Source organism: Nicotiana sylvestris, chromosome 6 (assembly GCF_000393655.2).
Source record: "Nicotiana sylvestris chromosome 6, ASM39365v2, whole genome shotgun sequence".
NCBI classification, from domain to species: domain Eukaryota; kingdom Viridiplantae; phylum Streptophyta; class Magnoliopsida; order Solanales; family Solanaceae; genus Nicotiana; species Nicotiana sylvestris.
The window spans coordinates 42818055-42830442 of NC_091062.1; the positions used below are offsets into that span (position 1 = coordinate 42818055).

At 35.3% G+C, this 12388-nt stretch overlaps 2 protein-coding genes across 4 annotated transcripts; one reads left to right on the forward strand and one right to left on the reverse strand.

Annotated features, from left to right (window-relative positions):
- The first annotated feature begins 1159 nt into the window (after window positions 1–1159).
- LOC104217253 (cyclic nucleotide-gated ion channel 4-like) lies at window positions 1160–8029 on the forward strand. Of its 2 annotated transcripts, XM_009767446.2 has the most exons (8): window positions 1161–1545; window positions 1705–1824; window positions 5364–5579; window positions 5670–5983; window positions 6328–6436; window positions 6535–6771; window positions 7198–7284; window positions 7452–8029. In XM_009767446.2, exons 1-8 carry the CDS (start codon window positions 1294–1296, stop codon window positions 7965–7967), a joined length of 1851 nt encoding a protein of 616 aa, XP_009765748.1. In that variant the 5' UTR covers window positions 1161–1293; the 3' UTR covers window positions 7968–8029. The 2 variants fall into 2 exon arrangements, with proteins under 2 accessions (XP_009765747.1, XP_009765748.1); XM_009767445.2 differs by having other exon boundaries at window positions 1160–1824.
- A 329-nt stretch (window positions 8030–8358) lies between these two features.
- LOC104217252 (vesicle-associated protein 4-1-like) lies at window positions 8359–12122 on the reverse strand. 2 transcript variants are annotated; one of them, XM_070150017.1, is made up of 8 exons: window positions 11871–12121; window positions 11264–11334; window positions 10780–10861; window positions 10559–10680; window positions 8941–9018; window positions 8735–8854; window positions 8559–8637; window positions 8359–8481 (listed from the first exon to the last, which is right to left on the reverse strand). In XM_070150017.1, the coding sequence occupies exons 1-7, from the start codon at window positions 12007–12009 to the stop codon at window positions 8578–8580; spliced, it is 672 nt and encodes a 223-aa protein (XP_070006118.1). In that variant the 5' UTR covers window positions 12010–12121; the 3' UTR covers window positions 8359–8481; window positions 8559–8577. The 2 variants fall into 2 exon arrangements, with proteins under 2 accessions (XP_070006118.1, XP_009765746.1); XM_009767444.2 differs by having other exon boundaries at window positions 8359–8637; window positions 11871–12122.
- Between the last annotated feature and the right edge of the window lie 266 nt (window positions 12123–12388).

Genomic DNA, 12388 nt, shown 5'->3' on the forward strand with positions numbered 1-12388 from the left:
AGAACCTGTGTTTCTCAAACGTATTCGTGAATATGACTTCTCCTTTGCCAACCTCTGAAGCCCCCCCCCCCCTCCCCCACAATCTTCCTGCCCTACTCAACTCCTCTTTGTCCCTCTTTTCCCTCCCTCCTCTCTTCTCTTTATTCCTAAACTACCCTTTTCAACTTTAATTTTTCCTCTTTTTTCCTTTTGGATTTAAATTATGTATAATAACAATATCAACATTTTTTTTAATACTATGAATGTAATTTGATAGGGTATAACAAGTAGCTTACCATACTTTTTTAATCTATAATCACAGGTGGAGATAGGGTGAAGGTATGGGCTCATCTAAACCAAGTAACTTTGATTCAAATTCTATATAAATAATATTAAAAAATATATTAAATATGTAGATATTATTGATTTGCAACCGACTAAATCAAATGATTTGCTGTAGAAATTTGAACTCGAACTCATAAAGCTCAAATCATTGATTTACCTCTATCAGTGTATAAAAGTGCAAAATGTGCGATCACATGTATATAGATTTGGGGTTTTTTTTCTTTTCAATTGGAGCGTAGGCAAACCAGAGGACTATGTACAAGCTTGAACATTAATTCACATCTTTGCATCTCTCGGGTTACAATTAGTTGTCGAATTTTAGAAGGCAAAATTGAAGTTATTGGAAGATAATTGGATAACAAGTAGGAGTAAAAGTTATAGGAACATATTGATGTTTTAAATGACAAGCAAAAGTTGCACAAAGTTTGCCTTTTTCCCGAAACGTTACATACATTAGCCTACAAAAGATGAAGTTTATTTGGTCCCCGATCAGAAATTGAACAGTCTTAGTTGGTAAAAAGTGTTACTATTAAAAAGTGTCTTTTGGTTTTTGCTAGAATAAAAACAGTATCTCTGAATTAGTCTTCGAATTTTGTAAAATAATAATAATAATTATTATTATTATAATAAAATTTCAAAACCAAGTTCGTTCATCACATTTAATAGTAATAAATTCTTGGAATCCTTTTACTTTTGAAATTTATGATAGTGTGTAGACAAATTACAGAAGGGTAGTCTAGGAAGTTCCTACTATTTTTGTCAGCTTTAAGCTCTCCCCATATCTACAATAATTTATGTCCTCTTCTTGTCATTGTTTCGAATTATCACTTGTCTAACATTAAAAAAAAAAAAAAATCAGTGCATATATTCTCTTCTCTCTTCCCAAAAACACAACCCCACTCCATTCACCCTCCATAGTCCCAAACCCATAACAAGAAAGAAGCATAAAAAATCTAGAAAAAAAAATTAATGGCTAGTCATATTGAACTTGCACTGTCACATAATTACAGTGACAGTAATGATGATGACGAGGAAGAGGAACAAGACATCGATGAAGAAATAGAAGAGGAGGGAAAAGAAGAAAATAACTCTAATGACTACAACAACATTTACGGAGTTTGTAGTGGTCGTGGTCGAACAGGACTGGCAGACTTTTTCTCCGGAAAAATTATAGACCCGAGAGCAGCTTGGGTTCAAGAATGGAACAGAATATTCTTATTAGTATGTGCCACTGGACTTTTTGTGGATCCATTATTTTTCTATGCTCTTTCTATTAGTGAGAATTGTATTTGCCTCTTCATCGACGGGTGGTTCGCCGTCTCGGTCACGGCTCTCCGGTGCATGACTGATGCGTTTCATTTATGTAACATGTGGCTGCAGTTCAGGATGAACAAATTACGTCCTAATGATAAGAGTCCTCGACGTTCTGTGGCTTTACGATATTTGAAGGCTAAGAAGGGTTTCTTTTTTGATCTATTTGTCATCCTTCCTTTGCCGCAGGTGAGTTCAGGATGATTAATTTATGATATGCAACTTTGTTTTCTATTTTGTGGTATGATAAATATGGTGATGCATGTTTTGTATTTTAGTATGAAAATTGTGGTAAAAGAAGACAAAAGGCGTGCATGTCATGGCAGTTGTTTGTTATGCATGCAGAGATAACCTTATGCAGTTGCAGTAAGAACATGTGAGGTAACCAAGTGTCTTTTCTTTCTACTCACAACAGAAAGAGGAACTCAAACAAATTTGTACGACAAATAAGTATTAGTAATCACTTACAAGAAGAATTACATATATTTATGCATTTTGAGATTGTTTACCCTTCAAATCGGATAACAATTATACTTATAAGTGGTTTTAAGGATACGTACGTAATTTCACCTAGCACCGGTTGATAAATATGATGATTAATAGTAGAAATTAACAACAAAGTAAAGCAAACCAGTACTGAAATGTAATTCAGCCCTCGAGCTAGGTCGCCCTCGAACCGATAGATTTATGAAATAAACTGATGAACAAGAGAGTATAAGAGAAAAAGAGTATTATATTGCGTTGATATGCAAGAATGAATCCCCTACAAAATGATTAGGACCCTCTTTATATAGTAGAAGAATCCTATTTATGGTATAATTCTAATTATAGAAGCAAATCCCATGATAGGCTAAATAATCGGTCCTGATTTGATACATGCCGAGATTTTCGCCACGATCCTTGCCCAATCACGGATATCTCGGCCTTCTGTTATTTGACCTAGCTGGCTCCCCTCAAACTCCGTCTTATTTGGTCTTGATCTTGGTCGACCTCGAGCTTAGTCGGTCTCAGGGTCTTGATAACTTAACCTCGCGCCATAGTTTGATATAAATCGGAGCCAAACCTCGACCTATCATGCTCCAACCTCGGTCAGTTGAACAAAAAGGGCAAGCCCGATTTTGACCGTATACAGAGATGGCATTTAGATCAAGGGTTCAAGATTTCACTCACGTACCAGTTTATATTATCATAGAAGAAGAAGAATGACGAGTAGCCCACTTTACGATCCGTCTTATTATGTATCGAGCTTAAGAAAAAATAAAAAATTGACTCATAAACTAAAAATGTATCATACCCAAAGTACCCTTAATATTTTGTGGTCTACATACCATGTCAGCTTCGACAAAAATATATCACTAAAGAGTTTAAGTTGTATGCATAGTCGGTGTAAAAATACTTACACAATCATGCCACTTTAGGTAGTTAAAAGTTAATCTAATATTATAAAAATTGATAATTAATCTGCTCTCTCTAGTAAAACTACATTACTATTGTAAAAACATTTACACTATCAGTATTAAATACCTATGGCAAAGTCAAAAGTTTTTCTAATTAAAAATGAATCCAAAAAAAAAAAAAAGAATGTCATTGAAGATGGAACAAGGGTCAAACTTAAGAGAAAAGGAAAGCTTGATGAACAATTTAATTTCTTGATTTGAGCAAATCTAAGAGATGTTTTAGGTGATTTTGTGTCACTTGCATAAATAATTAAGCATTACTAGTATGAATTAACTGCATAGTTTATGAGAAGGGACGCAGAAAAAGCCCTATTTGCTCCTTTTGGTTTCTTCTATAAATTTCTTTATTAAATTGAGGAAATGGAAAGGGGTGCTATATGTATCACCCCAACCATGGAAAGGGAGGAGCTTATCAATTGATCTGACCTCAAACCCTCGCTATTCACTCCCTTAACTTAAAGAAAGATGAAGAAAGTACAGAAAAAAAAAAACGTCATTGCCCATTATCATGTTTCTCCGCTAAACCTACCAATATCCACTTATTATTTATAACATTTCTATGATGAGTAGGACCTACGTAGATTTTGAAAAAACACTATTTTTAACCTATGTTGTCTTGAAAAATAATTTCCTATTGTTTTGATGGTCAAGAATGATCAAAATGCTTAGACTCAAAGTGTTGTGATAGTCATATGTGTGAGAAGATTTCTCAGTGAAGCCGCACAATTTTGGTTGATCGAAAAAATCAACGAATCGTAGTTTCAAACATGACTTTATAAATGGAGAAGTGCCTCAATCTCCATATTTTTAGCAACATATATAGTAGCTTATATGATTGTTAACTTTAGGAGGCACTAGTAATTAGTTAACTACCGATCAATCATGTTGGGATTGAAATAATAAGGCGTCAAGCGGAAATTATCAATACAAACCTTGAACGATAAATTGGATGACAAAAAAAATATATACTAATTAATAGGCATAAACTTTAAAATGGTTTGGTCAATTGACCTACATATGAGAAACTAATATAAAAATATAAAAAATACTCCCCTAAACAAAACTCTCTTAAGGACTACATTGTGGATGTTATTGTTGCTGTGTGAGCAAGATTCTAAAAATATAGAGGCCAAACCTTTTTCTCCAATAGAGGAATCTGTTAAATATCGAAGAGATCTATATATTCCTTTTAGGAAAAACAAAAAAATTATGGTTAATATTCTACTTTTCCTTCAAATAAAAAAATAAATCCAAATAAGGTAAGAAAATTGTATGGGCCAAAAAATATCTTTAATATAGGCGAGTTACATCAACACCATGATATATAGCCATCATTGGCTGCTACGTGCTAGCAGTAAGGTCTCCACAAAGATCTGCCCTAGGTCGAAGTAGCCTCGAAGTAATGAAGGATGCGGTCGAAGAGTCAGTAAAGATCAAGGTCGTGAAGTCATCATAGTTCAAAGTCGAGGTCGAGCATCTTAGATAGAGTTATAATGACTAGTTTTAATATAAGACACAAAAGAGAATATTCTAGTAAATATCCTCTACACCGGTACTATTAGGGTTTCTAGTAACATGTTCTCTATAAATAGAAAGAGACACGATGATAGGAGACATGAGATATTCATTTGTAAAAAAACACTTTGACTTTATAGAGAAAATGATCTTATTACAAGCATACAAAAACAATCTTTTTACTAAGATTCTTGCCTATTCTTTCCACCGTATCCAAGAACAACCTGAGTGTTCAAATGCTCATCAATCATTCATCATTGTTAGAAAATATATCCACAGATCTCACCTCTTTTCGGGTGACTCACACGTTTTTATTTAATTACTTAAATGCCATACATTGCCATTTATTATACTATTTACGTTTGAATGAAAAAGGTACGAAGTAGCTCGGTGTCGGCTCTGCTTGTTGGCGGAGGATGAAAAGATCTGCGCCTTTCTCCCCCTGTGATTATGGCTCGCCCGCCCAGTCTAGTACCAAAGCACCCCGGTTCAATACCCGGGAGTAGAAGAGAGAACTCCTCTTTCTCATAAGTAGTGTTATTGCTATCTTCAATCTTTTTGGACCATTGTTTATTATTGCTCACATTCATTACCATTCAGTCAAATATACATGTTATTGTCATAAAACCAATAACATAATCTTGAGGATATTATTATTGGCTTCTTTATTAAAATCTAATTGGTTGAACCAAGATCTATATTTTTGGTCAAACAAAAATGAGGACGAATTCCTAATACATCAAATATTTGTTGCAGATAGTGATGTGGGTAGCGATTCCAGATCTACTGGAGAAGGGATCAATAACAACAGTGATGACAGTGTTGTTAATAATGTTTCTGTTTCAGTATCTGCCCAAAATCTATCACTCCGTTTGCCTATTGCGGCGGATGCAGGGCTTCTCCGGCTACATATTTGGCACTGTTTGGTGGGGAATTGCTCTCAACTTGATCGCCTATTTTGTCGCCTCTCACGTAAGTACATAGTACCTCTTTTATACCATAATCTTGGTATTATCTATCTCATATAGCTAGGAACATAACTATAGTATATAACATGGGCAGGCTGTGGGAGCATGTTGGTACTTGCTAGGAATCCAAAGGGCTGCGAAATGTTTGAAAGAACAGTGCGGAGTTACAAAGGGTTGTGGCGTCAGAATGTTGGCGTGCGAAGAGTCAATATATTATGGAACAAATAGTCTGGTGAAGCACAAAAGTCGAATCATATGGGGTGAGACCAAACTTGCTAGAACGACGTGCCTATCCTCTGAAGAAAGTTTTGATTATGGAGCTTATAAATGGACTGTTCAACTTGTTACTAATGAAAATCGTCTTGAGAAAATACTCTTTCCCATTTTCTGGGGTCTCATGACTCTCAGGTATACAATTAATTTCTACTTTTCCAGCCGCTTCATAGAAAATAATACTTATTATATATAACTAATGTTAACGTTTTTTTCATCTCTTGTTCCAATAAATGCTTTTTCAATTTTTTGTTTTATAAAATATGGTAGTCAATAAACTTTTACATGGTGGATTCTTTAATTTTCTATCATTTGTATTTTCTGTCCTGAAAATTTGACTTTTCGGTATTAATATTTCCTTATAATACACATAGTTCAGTTACTATAATGTAACAAAAAGTATTTTTCTAACTTTACTGTCACGGTATAATATAGTTGAAGTTAATCCAGTATATTGTGCCTATATGGACATTTTACAGTACTTTTGGCAACCTGGAGAGCACAACAGATTGGCTAGAATTAGTATTCATAATCATCGTTCTTACTAGTGGGCTAATTCTGGTCACCATGTTGATTGGTAACATCAAGGTAATATTAACTCTACTAAACACACAGGAAAATGCTATAAGGGTCTTGTGTATATATTGTTTATGGTATATATATGTTGGTACATGAAATATGTGCAGGTTTTCTTGCATGCAACGACATCAAAGAAACAGGCAATGCAACTAAAGATGAGAAATGTAGAGTGGTGGATGAGGAGAAGAAGATTGCCACAGAATTACAAGCAGAGGATGAGAAATTATGAACGACAAAAATATGCAGCAACGCGTGGAGTTGATGAATGCGAGATGATACAAAACCTTCCTGAGGGTCTTAGAAGGGACATCAAATACCATCTTTGTTTGGACTTGGTCAGACAGGTAAACTTCTCAATGCTTTGATTCTTCTATAGGAAAATTCTATCAAATTAGAGCAGTAATGACGTATTCATCGGGGCAAAGCCTTAGGTTAGATACTATATATAAGCATTGGATTTTAGGTATTTAGTTTAAGTTTCATAGTACAAGCCATATTTACACTAGTAAAAACCTGCTTTAAATAAGTTTACACTCATCACGAGTAAGTAACTTAAAAAGATGACCTGCAACCGAGGTTAGAAATAAAAGTTTTGCATCATATAAACACAGAAAACTTGAAAATTTTATAGACGTATAGTACTGCTGACATTGCACTTGCAAGAATTTGATGGGTGAGTGGTGTATTTTTAGTTCAAAAGGACCGTATGAGTCAATGGACATATGGCCCTAACTCGTCCACATTTACTAACTTTTCTGCACATATTTCAGGTTCCTCTATTTCAACACATGGATAATTTGGTCCTGGAGAACATATGTGATCGCGTGAAGTCCCTGATTTTTACAAAAGGAGAAACAGTAAGTCCAAATGTCATAGTGTAAAATTTAAACATTTGTATTAAGCAATACACTATAAAGAACGGGACTAGGAGTTGAAATCTGTCTCATACCCACTACCTCTTGTGCATTACTCTATATAATATCTCCATAATCCCCCGTCTAAGATTTATCTGCTTTTTTTATAGATAACTAGAGAGGGCGATCCAGTTCAGAGAATGTTATTCATAGTGAGAGGCCATCTCCAAAGTAGTCAAGTACTTCGAGACGGTGTAAAAAGTTGCTGCATGTTAGGTCCCGGAAACTTCAGCGGCGACGAACTTCTTTCGTGGTGCCTCCGACGACCCTTCGTGGAGCGACTGCCGCCGTCCTCATCGTCATTAGTGACTCTTGAAACCACTGAAGCCTTTGGCCTTGAAGCTGACGATGTCAAGTATGTAACACAACATTTCCGGTACACATTTGTGGACGAAAAAGTCAAGAGAAGTGCCAGATACTATTCTCCAGGATGGAGAACTTGGGCAGCAGTTGCTATTCAATTGGCTTGGAGGAGATATAAACACAGGTTGACACTCACCTCGTTATCGTTTATTAGACCAAGAAGACCATTATCTCGATGTTCTTCGTTAACGGAGGACAGACTCAGGCTTTATACGGCTTTGCTTACTTCGCCAAAGCCTAATCAGGATGATTTTGATTTTTAAAAACAACAAAATATTTACTTGTGGAACATATGTGTGGTACTATAGTTTCAATGTTCTTGTTACATCCCCCTCCCACTTAACTTCCTTCAATTGTCCCAACCTTACACTCTCAAAAGTTCCTAAGCAGCTAAAATTAATGAGGATTTACTCACCTCATGAAGTTATAACAAACCCAGCAATTTCCCACCAGTGGGTTTGAGGAGGGTAACATCTATGCAGCTTTACCCCTACCCTGGAAGGATAGAGAGATCATGAAGTTATAATTTACTTGTTATATTTTCTTCTCGAAAAAATCAAAGAACCACTAAGGCAACACTCCAGCTGTGAGCTGCAGTTCCATTTTATGCTCCCCATAAGAATAATGCTTCCAGAAAAAGGAATACAAAATGTCTACAAGAAAATAGCCAAAAGATTACATTCCTTATATCATGCTTTTAACCACAAAGAAGAACTCAAAATCTCCAGCCATTATTCTACTTTTACATGAAGAACTGCATTGCCCTTCTCCAACATCCTTCCAAAGAAACGCAAGTATATATAAAAGGTGTGGATCTGATTTTACATTACTATTCTCGCAAAAGATGAACTTACATAAAAACTCTTTACTGCTTTACACTGAATCGACTACCTCAACCTGTTGCCGGGCAAGATACCTCTCCCTCCGCTCCTTCTGTAAGCATAGTGAGCAAAAACACATGGTTAGAGAAATGAAGTAGGCCAGGAATTAGAATGATTCATGTCTTTACACAAACAGCAGATATGCTTACCCATTCATCTACTATTAAACCTTCTCCCACAACTTTCGGACCTGTGTCAACTGGAGGTTTCTTGTCAGCTTCTGCTGCAGCCTCAGCTTGAGCCAACTGACGTTTTAGTTTATCCAGTGCCTTCAATCATTCAAATTACTTTGGTTGGAGATTGGACATTTGCACAATGTAGTACAACAACAAAATATAATATGTCTAACTCTTACTGGAGAAGGGCGTTCAGGGTCCAAAAACACCACCCTTAGAGTACGCTCAACAGTGACTTGATCCTTTTGTTCATCGAACTGCATAAAACAACCAATGAGGGTTACACCACTAAGCTCATTTTGCTCATCAAACTGCATAAAACACCAATGAAAGTTACACCACTAAAGCTACAGTAGTACTGTGATACAGAGCAGGTATTTGATATACCGGCAACCAAAAGCACACACCCCCACATATTGTTTTTGGTACAGAACAGATATTAGATATAACGGCAACCAAAGCACAGATCCTCACCTATGTTTTACCTCTTACACTGTAAAGTTTCTCCCAGGAATAGCACCCAGGTCAAATGTAAGTGTCATACGGTTGCATCAAGACTACTATCCTAGGAGTATTGCGTGATGATAAATGGAAAAAAATATCGTAGATATGCAGAATGATATATGGCTGAACAAATTGGAAAGAGATGGATTATGTATGAAATTATTATCCTTCTCATTTTTAGGAAATTGAAGAGGTGGAAATTTTACATCATGGAGTTGCATGCAAAAGCAACTATACATCATTAAGTTTTACTTTCTAATCTCAACAATCAGCACTTTGTTCATCACAAAAGCCAGTGTTAAGATTTTAGCTGATTAAACTTTTGAGATTAGCCAAAAAAAAAGAGATTACAAAGAAATTTATCATAAAGAGATACTTCACATCAATCATATCTGTCAGAGGTTTGTCATCGTAGACATAGTCAATAATCGTTATTCTGGGGCGAAGAACAACATGAGAATGTAGAGAGCAGAGAGGTAAATGTCCTGATTTAGATTAAGATTATAAACAAATCTCTATGAGATTTCATCAATGCATTTTCTTTTCTGGAAATGAGTCGATACAGACATAGCACCCTTTCAGCCGACACCGACAGAAAAGAACCTCTGCAGCAGTCAACATTTTTCTAGAACCCCAACCAAGTGGAGCAACTCCTACATAAGCGAAGGGAGAAGAAGAAGCAATCACGCCATGCTAATTTAGCCAGCACCACTTATATCAGATTTAGATCCTCTGGGAAACGGATTTGTCTCGGATCAAAAGGGCATCAAATCCAGAGCTTGTACCCTCATTTAACAAATTACTAATATGTTTAATTGTAGATGGAAAGAAACGATGATCTAATAAGATGTCAATGTGGCCCAGCAACCAGTAGAATATTCAGTTATTAAATTTGACCGAACTCTCTTACCGAAGACTACACGAACTATTTTTCTTAATCATTGTTACTAAAATATATTTGAGCAAATTGGATTGGGTTCCATCCAAAGAAGATACACGGAATAGAAAGACAAATAAGAAACTTAATGACTCTCAATACGAAGTACATTTAAGTCCACGATCTAAACAATCCATCTAGAGATTTGCATAAATTCAAGTTTGAAATTTAAATTGCATGGATACTAATAAACAGGATGCTGTCAGTGACAAGTTCAATGTGTAACATGCGCCGAGAAAAAAAGTACACAAGCATATTTGGCAATGAATAGGGATGATGCCTAATCATTTTTCTGGTCACGGAATGCAATATAGAGAAACTTAATTTTTCATCACCTAGTAATTTCATTAACTTACCAACTCAGGTACATAATCAGTTCCTTCTTTCACCTTCAAACTCACGATCTTGAACTTTACCTTGGTCTTTTGATCTACTATAGGCTTCTCATTGTTCTCAGGGAGCTCAATAAACTTGAAGACTGTCAACCGGATATATAATAGAAAATAAAAGGAGGATGTACACTGAAAACAAATGAGATATAAAATTAACTGAAATAATACTGAGGAAAAGTGAATACCAGTGGCAATCAGGATTTCACCAGGTGTAAGAATACCTCCAGGAGGTCGCATATAGCAGCTTTTTGGTGCGGTAGTTTGAAACTTAAAAATTCAAAAGGAACAACAAATTTAATTTAAAATTCGAAAGGAAGTGGAAACTTAGACTACTTCTTATTTTTTGTCATCCATATTAATTTATGATTTATGATGAAGATAACAATACAATATCTTTGAATCGAATTTTGCAAGATACATCACCAATTTTAGAACTTAACAAAAGAAGTTATAAATCACTAAGCTTCCACGCGAAAAAAACGATCCAGAAAAGGTAAAGTCATTACAAAACAATGACACCTCATATTCATTGTCCGTTTTAACTAAAAGTACAAACTTTAAAAACTGCATTTGTTATAAATGCCAAAAGCTTCAAAGGTTGCAAAGATATATAGATGAAAAAAATCAACTACCAAAAGGGCTGAACAAAAATGGGGATAAGTAGTTTACCTTGAATGCCACATAGGATTTGCTTGTGTTCTTCATCCTTACGGCACTCTTCGCCTGCTTTCCGGGTTCATCTTCAGAACACAAAACCAAAAACAGGAACCAATATTCTGTCATTGTCAACATTACATAGCTAAACCAAAATTCTTTTTCCTGTGTTTGATTACCTAAAATTGTGGAAATACTTCTCCAAAAAAATTACTTTAACTAAATAATTATCTTCCTTCCACTTATGGGCACGAAACCATTTTGCTTTACAAATATCACAACTCTTACTACATATCACATGATACTATCATATACTTTCCTTCCATCCCATTTTGTGTGATACTATTTTCTATTTAGTATATTACTAAAAGAATGATACATATCGATATTTAGAAATAATTAAGGTTTAAACTTTTAATTACCGCTAATTAAATGATGTATTATAGCAATACAAATTTGTATCTCTGTTTTCAGACCACAAATTTCAAAAGTTTTCTTTTTTCCAATCAAATAACTTCACGTAAATTGAGACAAAGGTAGTATCATATCTTCATATAAAACGACCTAAAAATGGAATAAAGAGAAGAAGTAGTTAGCATGTAACTAAATAAACTCTACTCACAAGGAAAGTAGAGTTTGCTAGCAGGATCAAGACGGAGCCTACGCCTACGCCAAGCCGGAAATATGGATTTAGTGAAGGGGCAGAGCCAGCCGAGTTTTCTGTCGGAGGGTTGTCGCTTGTGGCGGTCTGCGGTAGCCATGGCCCGGAGCGTAGTGGAATTCAGACGATAAATTACAATTTCAGACCATAAAAATTAGGGGAATTAATGTCGTCGTTTAGGTGGGAGCTTTAGGCTGACTCAAGTTTTAGAAGACTTTAAGGTCAGAAACAGCGGTATTATATCAGTATCAGTAGTAATAATAAAAGTGTTATAAATATATTATATTATGGATATTCATTTAGTAATCCGTTCTAAATAAGCTTCTTATTCATATGGGGTTCCACCATAAATATGTTTATCTATTTAGTACTCTATTGGAAATAAGCTTCCTGAAAAAGCTTATCACTTCGGTACCCGGTTATAAATAAATATTATCCTCGGTAAAAGATTATCCATACCGGGTATAATAAGCTTATCT

What these genes read in the sequence shown, in the direction of transcription:
- LOC104217253 (XM_009767445.2), top strand. Translation starts at nt 1,294, where the DNA reads ATGGCTAGTCATATTGAACTTGCACTGTCACATAATTACAGTGACAGT. An exon ending in TCATCCTTCCTTTGCCGCAG is followed by an intron (nt 1,825 to 5,363) that starts GTGAGTTCAGGA and finishes TATTTGTTGCAG; the next exon opens with ATAGTGATGTGGGTAGCGAT. An exon ending in TGTTGATTGGTAACATCAAG is followed by an intron (nt 6,437 to 6,534) that starts GTAATATTAACT and finishes AAATATGTGCAG; the next exon opens with GTTTTCTTGCATGCAACGAC.
- LOC104217252 (XM_009767444.2), bottom strand. Translation starts at nt 12,009, where the DNA reads ATGGCTACCGCAGACCGCCACAAGCGACAACCCTCCGACAGAAAACTC. An exon ending in AATCCTATGTGGCATTCAAG is followed by an intron (nt 10,862 to 11,263) that starts GTAAACTACTTA and finishes TGAATTTTTAAG; the next exon opens with TTTCAAACTACCGCACCAAA. An exon ending in GTTTAATAGTAGATGAATGG is followed by an intron (nt 8,638 to 8,734) that starts GTAAGCATATCT and finishes CTATGCTTACAG; the next exon opens with AAGGAGCGGAGGGAGAGGTA.